A 17,803-nucleotide genomic window follows, 5' to 3' on the forward strand; every position below is an offset into this window, starting at 1 on the left:
TGAAATCTGGCACAGGACTGGTGAGCAAAGGGAGCCAGGAACTCTTTAAGTCCGGAAGCTGGAGACTTATAGACTTACCATGGATCTGCATTCTGATTATATAGCTTAGAAAATGTTGTTAGTCTTCTTCCGAGGGAAAAATATTTCAGTATGTAGGGTTCTCACAGTACTTTACTCCTCTGTTCTTTAATAGGCACAGTGATGACACCAAACTACATAGACTCAAGTAGTCTCAGCGTTGCCCCATGGTGTGACTGCAGCAACAGTGGTAATGACATAGATGAATGCCGGAAATTTCTGAATTTCTTCCAGGACAACACATGCCTTAGTAAGTACAAAATTAAAATATGTCGTTAAGGAAGCTTTAGCATTTTTTTATGGAGTTCCTTTGTTGTTTGAGTATGTTGTGATACATGAAGTCCATCTCTTTGCACACTGTAAGCATGGTTCTGCTGTAGGCATAAGAGCTAGAATGGAACAAACTTCAGCAAAGAAATATTCCTGGTACTACAGCTTATGGGCAAGATTGTAAGTGCAAGAAGCAGTTGGAAAAAAGTTCAAATAACTGAAGTATATCATATGGAAATATGTTTACGTATTTGGACCCTGGCAATCAGGGAGCATCTATGCAAGATGTTACAGCAGATCAGGGCCTTGTGTATAATTTAAGAACTTTGTGTTAAAAAAACAACGGCGTGTATTTATGAAGGATCTGCTGTAGGTTAAGTATAAATTGGATTGTGTTTGCAGTTTGTGGCTATGCTTTGGGTTTTTTAGGTTACTTGCTCTCAAATGTCTGGTTTTAACAAAAGCCTGGATGGTACCTACTTTCAAGATTTTGTTGAATTATTGATTTTTTTTTTCAGTCCTGCTCACTCCCAAATTAGGGACTGTTATAAATTTCAGAATGGCTCAGTGGAGTCAATTTTGGCAGGTTCTCTTTTCACATTTCCTGTCTGCCTGGAGCAGCATAATTGGATGATGTGGAGTGTGCACCAGAGTTTTAATTTCAGATAAATGAGGAGACCAAAAGAACTTGGCTCCCTTACCCCAGAGCAGAAGTTGAAAGGATACATGTTTGTCCTCTGAAATTGTATTAGAGTGGCAAGCACAAGGAGAGAAAAGAATTACTTAATGTAAAGGACAGTGTTGGCAATGAAGCAGAAAGGGAGATGTTGGCCATACATATTTAGACTCGGAATTGGAAAATTTTTAGCCATTAGACTAAAGTTAAAAAACAACCTTCCAGCAGGAGTTCTGAGGGGGAAAAAATCTCCCATTTTAAAAGTAATTATTCACCTGATTATGAGAAGAAGTATACATTGTTTCTTTGTGCAAAAGGAACAAATGAACTTCATGATTCAGAGTGTCCCATCCAATTCTATATGCTTGCATTCCTACTAACAAAGGGATCAGTCTTGTGCTTTAGGATAGGGTCTGAAAATCGCAATTTGTAGCTCCTCAGTAGACAGCACTTCTGTGAAGCCGTGGGGAGCTTTGCATGCAAGAAGTGAGTTACCCAAGTTGCTATTTGATAAACTATTTACTAAGCTTGGGAAGGAAAAAAGAATTACTCAAAATTACTTACAGGAAATAAAGAAAATTCAAACCGTAGTTGTGTAAAAGTTAATAATATGGCCTAAGACCTCCTTCATATGTAATGGTGGTGCCATTTCTATATACCTTGGCACATCAAATTTTATTAATTTAGGAATGTTAATTTCTACAGTGTTACAGATTCCTTTCAAAAATTTTAGGCATGGAGACTCCATGGTCTTTTTTTTGCTACTAGTTTGAAAACAGAAAGGTTTCTTGGGTGTAATAAAATGTCTTTTCCCTTCACAGAGAAGAGGAAAAGTTCTATTTACTTTTTATTGTTAACGTCACTAAGGGCCTGATAACAAATTAACAGGAGTTACTGTTAATTTAAGAAGTCATTCAGACACTTAGGAAAGCTTTCTGTGTGGAAAATATTGCTTTATCTATTGCCTTATTTAGGTAAAAATAGGAAAAATTCACTCCAGTCCTACAGCTGTGTCTGCATCAAGCCAACTGATTGCCTTTTATAAATCTTTTCTATGTGCACTGGAGTTCTGAGAACTAATATTGGAATAAAAAACATCTTTCTCAGATGAGAATTAAATGTAAATTATTTTATAAGGGATGGAATACCACTGAGAAGTAGTATTAATAGCTTCCGCATATTAGTCCCCAGTGAACTTGTTTGATTTTTTATACAAAGAATTTGAAATAAGAAATCCCTAAATCCGTGTTGAATCCCCGAAGACCTGATTAAAAATTGTTTTTCTATTTGTTTATTAAAAAGCCCAACCAATTTACTCTTGCCATAAACATACTCTTTAATCCCATGAAACCATGATAAGCTTTTTAACTTTTATATTGTGAAGTTTTAGTTTAAGTATGCTTCCCTCACCTAATTATGCAGATTTTGATTGAAAACTGTAAGGAAGAGACTGTCTTAGTTAAGCCATTTTCTAGTTATGAGCATATTAGTTTTAATACAACAAGCTGTAGAAGTGAATCAGTATCATATTGTTTCAGTTTGTAATGTTACATCTGCTGCCTCAGTTAAGACATAAAATTCAAAGTAGATTTTAAACTGTAAAAGTAAATTTTTGATGCCTTTTGTTGGTAACAAATACGATTACAGTAAGACCGAGGGCTTTTGTCAAGAATGACTGGGAGCACTGCACAGGAGAGGCTGCATTGGATGATTATGTGGCTCCGGACTCTTAATTCATCTTTCTTATATGTTCAAAATTAAAACACATTTCTCAAAATAAAAATTGAGTTTCTGTAAGTACAACTTTTTTTTTTAATGGAATAATCAATGATAATAAAAATAATAAACAGTTTCTGCTTTCTTCCATTTGTTTTGAAGTAGAAAATCGCCTGTAATTTCTTTTTACAGAAAATGCAATTCAGGCTTTTGGTAATGGTACTGATGTGAATGTGTGGCAGCCGATTTTACCGGTACAGACCACAACGGCCACAACTACAACAGCTTCCAGGCTTAAAAACATAGGTTCAGAGACCACCAACAATGAAATACCCACCCACAATGATTCACCAGCATGTGCAAACCTGCAGGTAAGAAAGTCTTGTAATCGTTGCAGTGCATGAAAGAAAGTTGTTCATGGAGTTGTGTGCAGTGAAGTCCTGCTGCATGAATACAAACCCGCATTTGAGTATTTGTTTATTCCCATGTTGTAGTTACAAGCCGGATGCAATACAAAATATCAGACACTGTTTTAAATAAGAAATGCTCAGATTTCAGAATGGACTTTTTGCCTCCCTGTTACAGAAAGAAAGGGTAGTAGTATTTAATTTGGTAGCACAGATTTGGATATGAGTGTGGTGCACTTAAATCCTGCCAGTATATTTAAATTAGTCCCCTGAGTAAACCAAGCTCAGGGAGAACTCTGAATGTTAGCTATCATGAAATACTGTCTTTTCCAAACTTCTTTATTAGCTTACTGGCAGTAAATTTACGGGTGGGGATTTTTTGCCTCTTCCTTTTTTTTTTTTTTTTTTTGTCTGAGTAGGTGTGAGGGATGAAGAAATGGGGCAAAGATACAAACTGTTTTGAATCAGGTGTCCTCCTAAAGTGAGATCAAAGTTGTGATGTGATTTTGGCCAGTGGCTGCAGCCATTTTGTTCGTTGTTTCAATTAGCCTATTCGTGGTGTGTCACTGGATTTTAAAGAGGCTTATCAATTGCTCAAGGCAGTGATGAGTGTGCAGCCCTTAGAAAGTGAAAAATTTGGGCAGCAGAGAACTGAAATCTGGGCAGGAAACAGCATAAGATAACAAGCAAGGTAGATTAACATTCTTTTGAGGCGTTACTGACTCAAATGTGCAGAATTAATAGTAAACAGTGTTGAATTCAGGAGCTTCTGTTTTAATTTGACTCTTCATATCTGTACATTCATTATTAGTTAAGGTTTGTAAGTTATTGATGAACAGAAGATAGTTGTAGGCACTACATTCCTCTATGCAGAGGCCATTTCACCAAATGAAATATGCTAAAAAGAACTGTAATCTTTTAAATCTGGAACTCAGAATATCTAGCATCTAAAGCAAAAATGACTTCAGGTATTATTAATTCACTTCATGTTATATTAAGGAGTTTTGAGATAGAGATTGCATTTTCCTTCAATTTTTGTACAGCTTCCTATATTGTAAGGCCTCCAGATGCTCCCAAAATGCACAATAAATAATGAGCTTAAGAAGTGGCAAGCGATCACAGTCTCACTGGTTTTGGTTTGATTTGCAAATGCTTTTCAAGCCTCAACAGATGTCCCAAAGTTCTGAAAACAAAAGTTCTTCCCTGTCCTCCCTACCTTACTCATGTTAGTCTGGCATTTTCAGGCCATGTTCCCCATGAGATTATTAACAGCCGTGCTGTGGCTTCAAGTGTTCTCCTGATACACTGGATGGAAGTAAAGGTCTCTAAGGAAAACAGCATCCTTTAAAGAAATGATCTGCCGTTTTGTAGAAGCTATAGACATGTTGGTACTCAGAGGTCACCAAAGTTACATGAATCACACAGATTTATTCTTGTGAAATACAACATTCAGGTTACAACTTTTTCTGCCTCTTCTGTGTCAGAATTAAACCAGGGAGAACAAAGCTCTTACATTTCAATGCATCTTTTTAAAGTAACTTGCAAAAAGTGCCAAAACAAGCCTACTTTTTTTTTTTAACCTGTGTTTATTGATGCCACTTTGCACATGAGACTTCAACCTCAGTTCACATTTTGCAGAAGAACTGAAAGCATTCATATCACACTTTGAAAAGTGTATTCATTCCAAGGCTCTCCTCCTATGAAAAAATAGGCCTTTGTAGTATTTTCAAAACATGAACTCAAGCTACTGAATCTGAAGGGCTTTGTTATACACTTAGCATCTGAGCAGAAAGATTTCAGAAAGGCAATAAAGCCTAAATATTCTGAAAAGTAGAATTAGAAGCATAAGTATGGAAAGACAATGACAGAGAGGGGATAAGGATGTGATCGCTGAGATGCTACAGGGCTGAGTATCCTAGTTAGTGGATTTCAAAATGCTGTAAAGAAAGAAAGAGCAGGAAGTGATTGATTAGTATAAATTGCCATAGAAATACATACAGTAAGGGAGGAAAGAGCAGGAAGTGATTGATTAGTATAAATTGCCATAGAAATGAACAAATACTAACCTCCTGAGGTTGTAAAATACAGGGCATTAACCCAGTCTGCCAAATGTGTCACTGGCTGAGCAATTTTTATACATTTTTTCCTGACTTGTTCAGAATGGTTGTATGAAAAGCGAGAGTTCACTAATGGTTTTGTCATTCTGCCATGTACTCCTGCACACGTGCCTACTTGGAGTCTGGGATGGCTACAAGTGCTTAAAGAAAGTATGAGATACTTTTTGTTTATCTGAAGTCAGTATTTATTTCAAATACCTGCTGAAGGTTTGGACTTTAAAATCAAGAAATGGTCCTTTGTTTCAGTGTACCACTTCTACAAGAATTTACAGTTCATTATACTGATATTCTCTTACTTCCAGCTGATGCAGAGAAACATTGATTTTTGGTATATGCTTATGACATGTTTATGTATGCATGGATTTGTACACTGCATTACTTTTTTCTCTCCCTGAGTTAAATTGGCATACTGTCTTTTCCAGGAAGATGCTTAACTTCATCAAGAGTCTTTCTATAATCATGGCTTACAGCAAAGTTTTATAAATACAAATATTAAGCAGTGGCTAGCTTTATACAAAATGCCAAATTCAGCTATTTCTGAGGTGCTGTATGCCTATCAGAGTCTACAGCACTACATTAAAAATGAATAGAAGTTTTACAAAGTGAACAGAAAGGCAGAAGATGAAGGCCAGTGATGTTGTCCTTACACAAGCACATTTTTTTATCTTTTTTCAGGCAGCTGCACTCTCATATTTACTATTTAGTGACCGTATTTATTTGTTTGTCCTTCTTTCTTGGTCGTAACTGGTATGTGCCAGTCAAAAAATGATTATGGTATTCATTCTCATGTTCTGCCACCACTGCTTGAACCATCATGTTGGATTATGTGAAAAGGACAAGAGAATTACTTTGGATGTGCACTCACTCCATGTATTCTTCAAGAAAAATGCTGCTTCTGCATGAAAGATACATGGAAATGAAAAATGATACTAAAATATACTTCAGATGATAGATGAGACTAGATTAGACTACAGTCATCAGAGATAAATAAAATATTAAGGCTTTCATACTGACTTTGCTATAATATTTGAATGAACATTTTGCACATGACTAAAAATGTAAGAAATCAAAGTGGCTGAGTACATTTCATTCTAATTTTCTGCATCAACTCCCTACACAAAGGCAATATACTTTGTTTTCTCATGTTTATTACAAATGTCCTGATCTAGGTAACCTTGGCTCAGCATTCAGATGGAATTTAAGGTTTTTGTGGTTTTGATTAACTGTGAGCTGTGGAACATATAACTGAGATATGTGGCCCTTCAAACTAAAGGCAAATATTTTTCGGTTGAGTCCAGCATGTCAATGTCCTTTTATTCTCAGCAGGAGATTTCCAGATTTAGGAGGTAGGATTTTAAAACCTCAAATATTTTGCAGGGAAACAGAGGAAAAGAGGAAAAATGTAGGTACTTATAAGCAAATTTTGTGGATTTGTTGTATGATTGGGGAGTGTTTATAACAGTGTGGGTGATGTTGCATGCTGTCCATAGATTTCTCACAATTCCACATAAACTTGGGACTTGGAGAAGAATCTATTATGGCAAGCCTTTAGGACAAAAGCAAGTGACAGAATCTACAGTTCTCTGAGGAGAGCAGAAGTTAAACGTGACTGAGACTGGAGACGACTGTCCTTTTAGCTTGTAGGTCTAGGTTTTGCAGATCTTCACCCCTGTGCCTGCTAATCTGGTTTTTGAAATACTGTCTACAACTATCTAATGTAGCTTTCTGTGTGCCACATATTATTATTATTACAGGCATTGTGTAGGTGTTGGGAGAGGGTTAAAAGCTTCCATGTAGTGCTGAGGATCAAGACTCAGTAAGTGTGGAGCTTCGTGTGATGATAATGGGTAGTGGGTGAGCATAAACAGGGATCATGGGCAGCATGTACAGTTTAGTTGATTAGGGAATAGTACAACTGTCAAGATCGTACTCTGAAATATAGACAAAATGAATTTCATTTATCCCCTGTGCACACCAGTCTCAGCTTGTCCATATGGCTGGTACCCTCTTTTCTATGGTCCCTCCACACCACCTGCGATCATTCGGCTTCTTTTCATTTTGTGGAAAAGCAAGCACTGTCCTTTCAAATGTCCTGCCTATCCTTTTCCCTGGGAGACGTTGTACTTGGACCTCCAGACATTGCAGCTGCACAGAAAGTTCCAGTCTGGAGCAAAAGATGGATGAGAATATAAAACTCCCATTGCTGTGCCAGAACAAATTGGAAAAAAAAAATAGAATATTGACTAAATGTTTCATATGAAAAGATTTAAATTTACTTCCTGTGTTTCCAGGATTAGCTGACATAATGGGGTCAGCTTGCTGGTAAAAGTGATTTACAGAACACCTATTGGCAGCTTTTCTTCTGAAAAAGCAGCATCTTTAATTTGCTTCAGAGGCAATTCTGCTGTACCTAAAGGAGTCTTTTGTGCTTTACATGTTCAGATTAAAATCTGGCAGCTAGGGGTAGTTTAGTTTCATGTTTAATTGTTGCGTCCTTCTAATCTGGACAGCACTAAACAAAATTCTGTTTCACTAAAACAGAGGCAGCTTTGTCCATTCACATTGATGTCAACAAAGTTAATCCTTATTTTCTTGAGCAGCATTTTGAATGGGGTCCTCAAAAATGTGCTCTTAGAAGCGTACAGTTCCTTGACACTGTATTCTTTTACTTCATGATTCCTGTACCTTTTGGACAGAACCCAGGAAGGTCAGGTCACTACAAGAGAGGCTCAGTTCTCGTTTCTCTGTATGCTTGTTTGGATATTCATCGTTGTGAAAGTGGCCAGCAATCCACTTGCATTGCTGGCATTGCTGTACCTGCAGTGTATCTCAACAGTAAAAGGCTGCTTTGCAGTGAACATAGGCTTACATATGTGCTAATGGTGTATCATGTAGACTACTCCCACTGGAGCAAGGCTGCACTTATGTTCTGCAGTGTCTTTGCCAAATAATTTCAGGACCACACAAGATGAATGATTTTAAGCTTGCTGAAATCCTGCTGAAGTTCAAGATCCGATTAGCACAGCTGATGAATTTCTAAGAAGAGAGAATCTTTTGCCTCTTTTGAACATCGGGGGAACAGTTTGAGGATGTAGCCAAGTATTATACCCTATAGGCTCATATATATCATATGAGTGACAGTATTGCATCCACTGTCAGCAGTCAGCAGAAAATAGTTCACATATACCAGCCTTGGCTGAGCTTTGCAGTTAAGCACAGGGCCCTGCTGCAGGAGCTGTCAGGATTTGTAAAGTAATATGTAGCCAAAACTCTCTTCTGGTAGTAATGGGCACAGCTCTGTTGCCATAATCAGCACTGCTCAGATGTGCACCAGCTGAAGCAAACATTCAGTCTTTTTGGCATATAGACAGGGCTTTATGTTTGATCATTAGAGCTCAGTGAAATACTTTTAGTGTTGGAAGTTGGGTATAATAAATTTCTGTTACTGAAGGATAACAATAGCAAAATGGTTTATTTTACATATTAGAATTACAGTTTAAATTACGTTTTTCTGACGAGTATGCTTTTCATTATACCAAAATATTGGGCATGTATACTGCTGGAGAGCATAATACTTCAGAATTATTTCATCAACGCTAAAATATTTTACAGTTCATTTAAAAAAAGTTTTAATAGCCTGAGCATCTTTAATGTATTATAATAATACAGCTCTTTATAGCAGACTGTAAAACTCTAGCCTACAGTTTTAGGAGTCATGCAATTTTGTTTTATAGTTTAATAATTGTTCAATTGAAAATGACTATGAGGTTACTAAAAAGCACTTTAATGACTTACGAAAATACAATTTGATCAAAATGTATTGCACACCTTTATAGAAATTAAAATTTCTACGGACAGGTTATAGTTTTCATCCTCAGAAAGAATTTTCCAAATTGTTGCTATTAAAAGCAGAGGTAGCATTTGCAGCATTCCCCTAAGCCATGGTTGCTTCTACGTTTCTCGTCAGTATCCCTTGTAGGAATAGCCACAAAAATACAAAGTGCTAGAATAAACCGGAGTCAGAATTCTGAATCACATCAGATAAGCCAAATTGAGCCATTCATAGACCATGTTATTACTTAATATGGTTATTTATCATATTAAAGGCATTCCTAATGTCAGCCAACTTTAGTTCTCAATCAAATATCTGGTCCGTCATACATTTCCTTTCTGTAACAGATAGCTTCCTATAGCCTTCAAAATCAGCTGTAAAATAGAGCACAGTATTCTAACCTAATTTTAAAGCATAACTACTTCTAATAAAAATTCTAGGGCATTACGTTGTGATGGTAGATGTTTAATCATACTGTCTTTGAAAGTACAGTTCATAACATATTGTGCTTTTATGGAACTTGACAAAGTGGTTTGTTTAAGATGTAATGTTTGCAGTTAGCAAATATTAGGTTTTGTCCATGACTTTGTTTCCTTTTATATATGTGCATGTGGAAGTAATTCTGGCTACACTAGCAGGCTGGCCCTGTTGCAAAGCAAGTGCAGGCAAAAAAAGTTCATGCCACCGGGTTCCTAATAGAATGGAGAGCTAGAAAAGAATCCTTGAAGTCCCTAGTATTCTCTTATTTTTACCACAGTAATTTGTGAGAGTCCTACTTACAGACCAGAATCCCATTGAACTATATATTCTGAGGGCTTGTGGTGACAGAGTGCTCCTGACCTTAAAATCCTAATTACAGTCGTCTGCAGTTAAGGTAGCACCTCACAGACTTCATTTATTCTGAATGCCACTTGGTGTATTGCAGTGCTCTAGAACAATAAATATTTTACCATTATAAATTATGTTAATATGTTATCTACATTAAACCAGGTTAATACTGACTTGTAATATTTAAAAAGCATATCCACAGAGACACGAGGAAAACCAAAGTAAAAGACTTGCACTACCTCAGATAATGGAGACAGTTGTCGATACAGAGATGTTTCTTTATGAAGTCTGAAAACAGTCTGATAGTTGCTAGAATTGATTAAATTTTAACAAATCAAATCTTTCTTTATCAATTCTGTCATTTTTGCAAAGAATTGTTATTTTCTAGGCAAACAGAGGGACTTGCTGCCAATTTTATGAGACTTCTACAATTGACATGTATTTTTTAAACACTGCATTGATGGTTTTGATTCACAGTTTGCTGGCTTATGACCAGATGACAGTGTAGAGGCTTAGTAATTTTGGATACTAAGGCAGTTTAACCACAGATGTGTATAACGTTGTGAATCACTCAGTCTTGAGAAGGATATGGTGTAGAGGAGTTGAGAAGTGAGGAGGAGGGACAGCATAGCAATTGAGTGCATGATGTCTTCATCCCATGGTTAAGAAGGCTCTCACCGGGGAGACCACAATGTGTTGTACAAGGGTTGCACTGAAAGTAATGCCTCCTATTATGTTACATTCACCCACAGTGTCAGAGGCAGGTGTTGGTGGTATGGCAGTAGAGCTTGAACCTTCCCACCAGTATTCCATTATATTCCATTGCTGTGTGACAGATGGCAGCAGAAGGGCAGTTGACAAAACGGCATCTGACATGGAAGCACAGATGATGTAAATATGAGTAATTGAATTCCTCCACATGGGCAAAATGGCACCCATTGACATTCATCAATGCTTGGTGAATAGAGACCAATCAGTGGGCATGAGCACAATGAAGAGTGGGTGGTATGTTTCAGCAGTGGTGACGGCAACATGAAAGACAAACCTCATTCCTACACCATCCACAGCTGCCACACCACAAAATGAAGAGGGTCTTGATCATCTCATCTATGTGAATTGTCAGATTATGATCAGGGAATTGTGCACAGAAGTACATCAGCTTCAGTGTATGGGAAACAATAGTGGCAGCGTTGGAATATCACAGAGGTTGTGGCAGGTGAGTCTCACAAATGCTTGTGCAGAAACAGAAAGAACACCAAAGAACACATCAGTTGTGACCACTACTATAGAAAAATAGTTTCTGTAGCTGAGAATTTGCGTAGTGTTATTGTGCTCATTGTATCTGTTGTAGTTTCCATAGAAATAAATAGGAGGTATTACTTGCAGAGCAACATATGTATATATTTCTGGTGCTGGGTCTCAAGGTTTCCTTCAGCTCTTTTCCTGCACCCTGGCATCCTCAGAAGTCGGAAAGGTGGTTTCACATCCTGGAGTAGGATTGTGGGGCTGCCCTTCATGAAGTCTTTTCCCAAAATCTTTGTTCCCCAATATTTTTGAGTGTTTTCTTGTGTGTGATTGGGATGAGAACACCTCACAGATGGCTATTCTATTCACATTTAGTTGATGTTCTTTGGTTTGATGTCACCATTCTGCGCTTCTTGCAATTGGCTTGCTGTGACCTACTGAGTAGTTTTATGCTTCTTAATGATATACAAGTTGTCTGTGTATTTTACTTACCTATCTCCTAGTGCACATTAAAACTGTTCTGCTGTTTGGGGCAAGTAGTCAATTCTATTTTGTCTACTATTATGGCAAAGCATGGTGTAAAGTTCATAGGTTTATGCTTACAACTCTGTCTGATCTATGTTCAGTCCAAAATAATTTTGAAGAAGCTATGAATGGGATGGTATGCCAAAGCCCATACCCTGTTGTCGTGGGTCCTGGGCAGTCATGATGCAAACAGAGTTTTCTACAGAGCAACCCAGGCCTTGAAAACCTTATGTAGGTGTATAATTGTCTCTTACTTGGTAACTAGATGTTGTTCAAATTGTGTTCAAATTTACTTGTTGCTCACTTCAGCTGATTCATTATTAAGAATATAGAGTTGAAGCAGTCTAGGAAGATATATGAATTTGAATAGTCCAGTGCAGATACAGGACATACAGAAAAATAGAAAGGGGTTATTTGATGTTACCCACTGGGTGAAAATGGGTTTGAAGGCATTTACCATAATTTCAAAACTAAATCATATAGTGTTAGCTTTAAGCATACTTCCAGCATCTTGCAGAACATGCCATTTGTGGAAGTGGATGTGGCAGCTTTCTTCATCCTCTTAGTCTCACCACAACAGTACTTTTCTTGGCACAGACCTGTAACTTTTCCTCTGCAGCTCTAAAAATCCCCGTAGCAGCATCAAAGAAAATGACACTGCTTTTAGAGAGAGATTCCCTTAAATTCATATAAGGAGAGCCATTCTAAACACCTTCAAACACCTTTCTGTACTATTGGAAACCCTCCTTCTTTCAGAAAATAGAAAGTTCCCTCTCAGGAAACAATAACCGAGACTATCACTACCTATTGGTGTATATTAGCTGTTAGCCCATTAGCTCAAGGTACAGGCATATCTATTCCATCTCGGAAACCTCACTTCTAGTTAACTATTAATCTTCATTGCATCTTCGCATCTTTTTCCTATCTGGCCTTTCCTCTTTTTTTTTTTTTTTTTTTTTTTTTTTTTTGTCCCTTCTTGCATATCCACACTTTTTTCTTTAGGTACTCAACTGTCTCAGTCTCATTCTGATATGAAATTTAGCACTTTATTTTTCTTTATTCCTTGTGTCTGATGTAACATCTGCATACAGATTCAGGGGGAGAAAAGGACAGTAGAAGACTGAGTAGGAGGGGTGTTGAGCCCATATGGCACAGGAAGAGCCTCCCTGCCATCAGTGACTTGGTTAACCTGGAAAGAGGAAAAGGTGAGGGGTTGCAGCCATGCTGGCAATCAGTAAGAGATTGAACTAGGTCTGTATTTTGGTCTGGGAGAAAGTCTGATGTGATCCTGTTTCTTTATCCTTAATTAAAGAGAATAGATTGCATCCCTCTGCCAATAGCAAACCCAAGTAGATAAGGGTTGTTTATGCATGTAAAGTTATTCGGGTCTACAGAGGCAATCATGTGACCTATCAAATTCTGTGGTTTGTTTTTTACATACATAAAAAAATGAACTTAATGTTGCAATTAACAATTACCTGTAGGTACATCATGTCAGTCCTTGATTTTTATATGTAAAGTACAGCTCTAAAAAACTACTCAAGCCTGTAGTTATCATATAGCAGATATGATCCAAAACCTTTCAGTAGCAATAAAGATCATTTTTTAGGAATAGTTTTATCCTAGATAAAATCTGGAAAAGTCTACCTAATCAAAGATAGACTGTAACTAACCATTCTACATATCGTATTGGTGACAGTGCAGCCTAGCTATTGAAGTGCTACAGTTCAGAACCCTTCCCATAGCATGCCTAGATCTTTCAAGTAGTTAAACCAAGTTTATAGTACAGGAAGTAAAACATAGCTTTTTAATCAAATTGGCTAACATATATACTGTTAATAAAAAATATACAATATCAAAACATCTGACTATAAATGTATTTTGCTTTTAACATGTCTGCTGCTTCTTCCTATGCTCTTCACTGTAGTAAAATGCTGGAAATAAAATGTATCTCACATTCCTGCTTATTTTTTGTCCCTGAGACTTCTAATAAGCTGTCTCACCTGAATAACAGATCTTTAAGTTACCTTTAAGCTGTCTACTCTACAACTTCCAACTTGCTTTTGAGTTCCAGAATTGAAGATGCTGCCACTCACTTCTATTCCTTGCATTCAAACTCAATGGGAGTTCAAAATGTTTACTTCAGTCTGTACTTTGGAGAATGAGAACCTAGCTATTTCACATCAGATTGAAGTTCTAATCAGTGGATTAGGCCTAATAATCCTACCTCAGGTTAAATCCTCCTGTGTGGTTAGCTCCTTCTGTGAGCCACTTTCTGTGATCTTTTAAGCAGACTGACTGTTGTGCATAATGCAGGATGTTTTTTCATAGGTTCACTTAGCATGTATCCTAACGAATTATAGGATTATCCTCCCTCATGACTTTCTTAAAAGAGAATTAGATATACAGGGCAGTAATTAACTAAATACTGCATTACATAGTACTAATTTTTTTTTCCCCAGATTGACATTTTCAGAAGCCTCGAATTGTCTCTAATTCAAAGAGGGTTGTGCATTATCAATTGCACAAAAACATTTGGATGTGCTGAGTTCATGCTTAGCTTTTAAATACGTACATTCAAATTTTTATGTACATGGAGAGTAAGGTGTGTACTAGGTAGGCCCCAAGTAGCTACATGCTTTGGCTGTAGTGACATGACCTCTGCAGCAAAATTTGGCAAATTAAGCATGCACAGATGAATGCAAAACATTTACAAGGATCTGCGAAAAGCTACTCCTAAATTTGTGTCTGCATAAATCCTATGTGTGCTTGTGAGAAGACTGTTTGATCAGAACTTTCCTGATCAACAATGGAATGTTTTTTACAGCAGCATGCCCACTCCTAGTAAGGGTGGTGTACTCACAGTTGCACGTATCTAAGTTAAATTCTTGAAGACTGTTGCAAATAAATGTTCTGCGTGTGCGCTATTTTGCACACTTCAATCACATATGCACTATAATTATCCAGTTCTGAGGGCAAATTTAGGAATTTATTCCTACAGGGAACTGCCTGAGTGTGAATTCAGACGTCACATTCAAATTCAGAAGGAATAGTTGTTCATTTTTCATATTTTGAACTTAATTAGTTAGGCATATTCATGCAACTATTGGCAGAATTGTGCTCTCATCGAGTCTGCCTAAACCTTATTACTTTTAATTAAGATTTCCTGATTATTCCTAAGCATTCAGTCATGGTTATTTGCAGATGAGAAATTCCGATTGTTATAGGCACAACTGCAAAGGTTTAGATAAAAACCACACATGGTCTATACGCAGCTAATGAGCTTAATGAAGATACTTAGAAACCATTAATTAAGCAGAGGCTTTTCACCTTCAGGGTGATGACTGAAATATGATGTTGTGTTTAGAAGCAGCACTGACAACTCTTTGATAAGTGCTCTTAGTGAGAGAGACATGTTTTTTGGAAGCTGAACATCACATGAACAGCCTCTGAAATACAGGTCATGCTGGCTCTTGTAAGTGTAACAGGGACTGAACTCTGGCGTTTCATGAGCATTTTAAATAGAGCAACTGGCAAAGTTGCAACTCCAAATAATCTCTGAGCCAGTGAGATGCATCTGCTCATATGCTCTGCAATCCTCATTCATCATCTGCTGCCCTGTGTTACTATAAAGGCTGTTGTTCTGCAATTATGTTCATCCATGCACAGCGTATCAGTAGTGCTATGTCCTGTGCTGTTCAAGTGTGAGAAGCGTAGTGATACCCCAGATCCCATTTTAATGATGTTCTTAAATTTTAGAAAAGCTAATTCCATCCTGGCTGCTAAACACAGCTTCCATTTAACCTGTTAAATTCACTTCTCACTGCAAAAAGCTTGTCTCACAGAAAGGGAAATTAAGAGCATGAGGAAACATCTCAAGTTCTTTGCAGTATTATAGACATACATCCCATTAATTCCATAGCTCCTTTGATGAAGTGCATTGCCTCAGGTGAAAATTATTAACACTTTTGTGCACTTGACCTGTCCTCTCAAGAGAAGTGCTCCAGATCCACCTCCTCATTTCAAAAATACTACGGAACAGTTTGTGTTGATCTGATCTAGATGAAACTAGCTATCTAGAAATATAAGGCTATATGTCCCACTAATAATCTCCTGAACTATCTAGTCTGCTACAACATAATACTTCAAACTATAGGGAAGCTATTCAAAATAAATCTTCAAAAGCTTTAGTATGGAAACCTGGCAAAATATACCCCAAATGATGGCTGATCTCTATTTTATTCACATTGTTAGTATTCCTCTATTTGTATTCTCAGGCTTATTAAATGTAAATATAAAAGTAAGCCTTCTGTCCCTCTGTGAATGATTTGTGTGATGAAACAAAACAGAATAATATCTTACAAATACAATTTTGCATAATCTGATAATTATTTGCATAATCTGATTATTATGGGCTCTGAATTTTTTTAACATGGCTGTAATTTACAAACATCTGAAACTCCCAATACTTTTTGTGCCTATGAAATCATTTCAGTTATGGAGAAATGTTTCTTAGTGTTTCACTAAGCTCAAATTTGAGGCCATGCTTGCAAGTGGTATTAGGAAGTTTGTGCTTTCATTTGTTGCTGCGTGGAAGATTTCCCACTGGTGCTGTGAGACCAGGCCAGTAAAGAATAAGAAGAATCATTCTAATAAGGTCCTGCTGTTGTAGACCTCTCTCACAGAAGAGTTTCTCTAGTTATTTGAATAGCTTCATTAGCTACAATGCAAGTGTTGTGGGTGAGAGCATTGTGTAAATAATGGATATGAAGAAAGCCACTATAATATAATCCATTACAGTATTGCATATTCTATTGTAGTCCATTAAAGAGAAATAAGGTTAGATTTTGATTTTTACTAATTAGAGGGAAGGTTCGATCTTTCTCTCCTCTGCTCCAGTGCATGAAGAATGAAGTATACATATTTAGAATGCTACATCGGAGTCTCTTTTAAATACTGAATTCTAACATGTATTCTGCAAGGGCCTTTTAATAATGTCTAGGAAGCTGATAAGACAGACAAAGGTCTAGGTGATCTGCTGGTAAGACTATGGTCGTTTTTTGTTGTTTTTTTTTTCCTTTGGTCATCACGTAAGTCTGGTGAAGCTTAAGAAACTTAAGCTTATCACTGAAAATGAAATACCAGCAATTGGAAGATGATGAGGGGATTGGAGCACCTCCCCTATGAAGACAGGCTGAGGGAGCTGGGCTTTTTCAGCCTGGAGAAAAGAAGGCTGCAGGGTGACCTCATTGCAGCCTTTCAGTACCTAAAGGGAGCCTACAGAGAGGAGGGGAATCAACTCTTTGAAAGGATAGATAACTGCAGGACAAGGGGAAATGGGTTTAAGTTGAGGGAGGGAAGATCTAGGTTGGACGTCAGGAGGAAATTCTTTACAGAGAGAGTGGTGAGGTGCTGGAACAGCTGCCCAGAGAGGCTGTGGATGCCCCGTCCCTGGAGGTGTTCAAGGCCGGGTTGGATCGGGCCCTGGGCAGCCTGGTCTAGCATTAAATGTGGAGGTTGGTGGCCCTGCATGTGGCAGGGGGTTGGAGATTCATGATCCTTGGGGTCCATTCCAACCCTGTGATTCTGTGAATTGTATGATGTTAATTCACTTTCAGAAATCAGAATGACATCAGAGTTTCTTAATCAAACATACTAACACAGAATTTGAATGCCTGTCTATAACAGTATGGAGAAAGATAAAATGTCTAATGAATGACAAGTGTCTGGGGTTTTGCTCTTTTCAGGGGGACCCAATGATGGAACAGGGGGTAATGGGCACAAGTTGGAACATAGAAAGTTCTTCACAGCTTCTTTGCTGTGTGGGTGACAGAGCACTGGAACAGGCTGCGTAGAGAGGTTGTGAAGTCTTCTCTGGAGATATTCAAGGCTCACCAGGCTTCTGTGCAGCCTACTACAGGTTTAGCAGGGGGTTGGACTTGATGATCTCCAGAGGTCCCTTTAAACCCCTTCAATTCCATGATTCTTTGAAATAGATTATTATATAAACACAACTGACAGATTCACCTGAAGATGTCTTATATTTCATGTTTAAAAAAAATCCTATGTTTAGTGACTCTGATCTTTGCCAAAGCATAAACTATTTTGA

The 17,803-nt window shown here is 37.5% G+C and overlaps 1 protein-coding gene across 1 annotated transcript in view; it reads left to right on the forward strand.

The window, feature by feature from the left end:
- The window catches only part of GFRA1 (GDNF family receptor alpha 1), a 142,329-nt gene that overhangs the window by 107,733 nt on the left and 16,793 nt on the right, over nt 1–17,803 (forward strand). The window contains exons 6-7 of the mRNA XM_042818718.1: nt 194–328; nt 2,933–3,111. Of these exons, the coding sequence (XP_042674652.1) occupies nt 194–328; nt 2,933–3,111 (314 nt within the window). The remainder of the gene's footprint in view (nt 1–193; nt 329–2,932; nt 3,112–17,803) is intronic.

Source organism: Centrocercus urophasianus, unplaced genomic scaffold (assembly GCF_019232065.1).
Source record: "Centrocercus urophasianus isolate 14NV4802_14NV808 unplaced genomic scaffold, USGS_Curo_1.0 seq_17, whole genome shotgun sequence".
Lineage (NCBI taxonomy): Eukaryota > Metazoa > Chordata > Aves > Galliformes > Phasianidae > Centrocercus > Centrocercus urophasianus.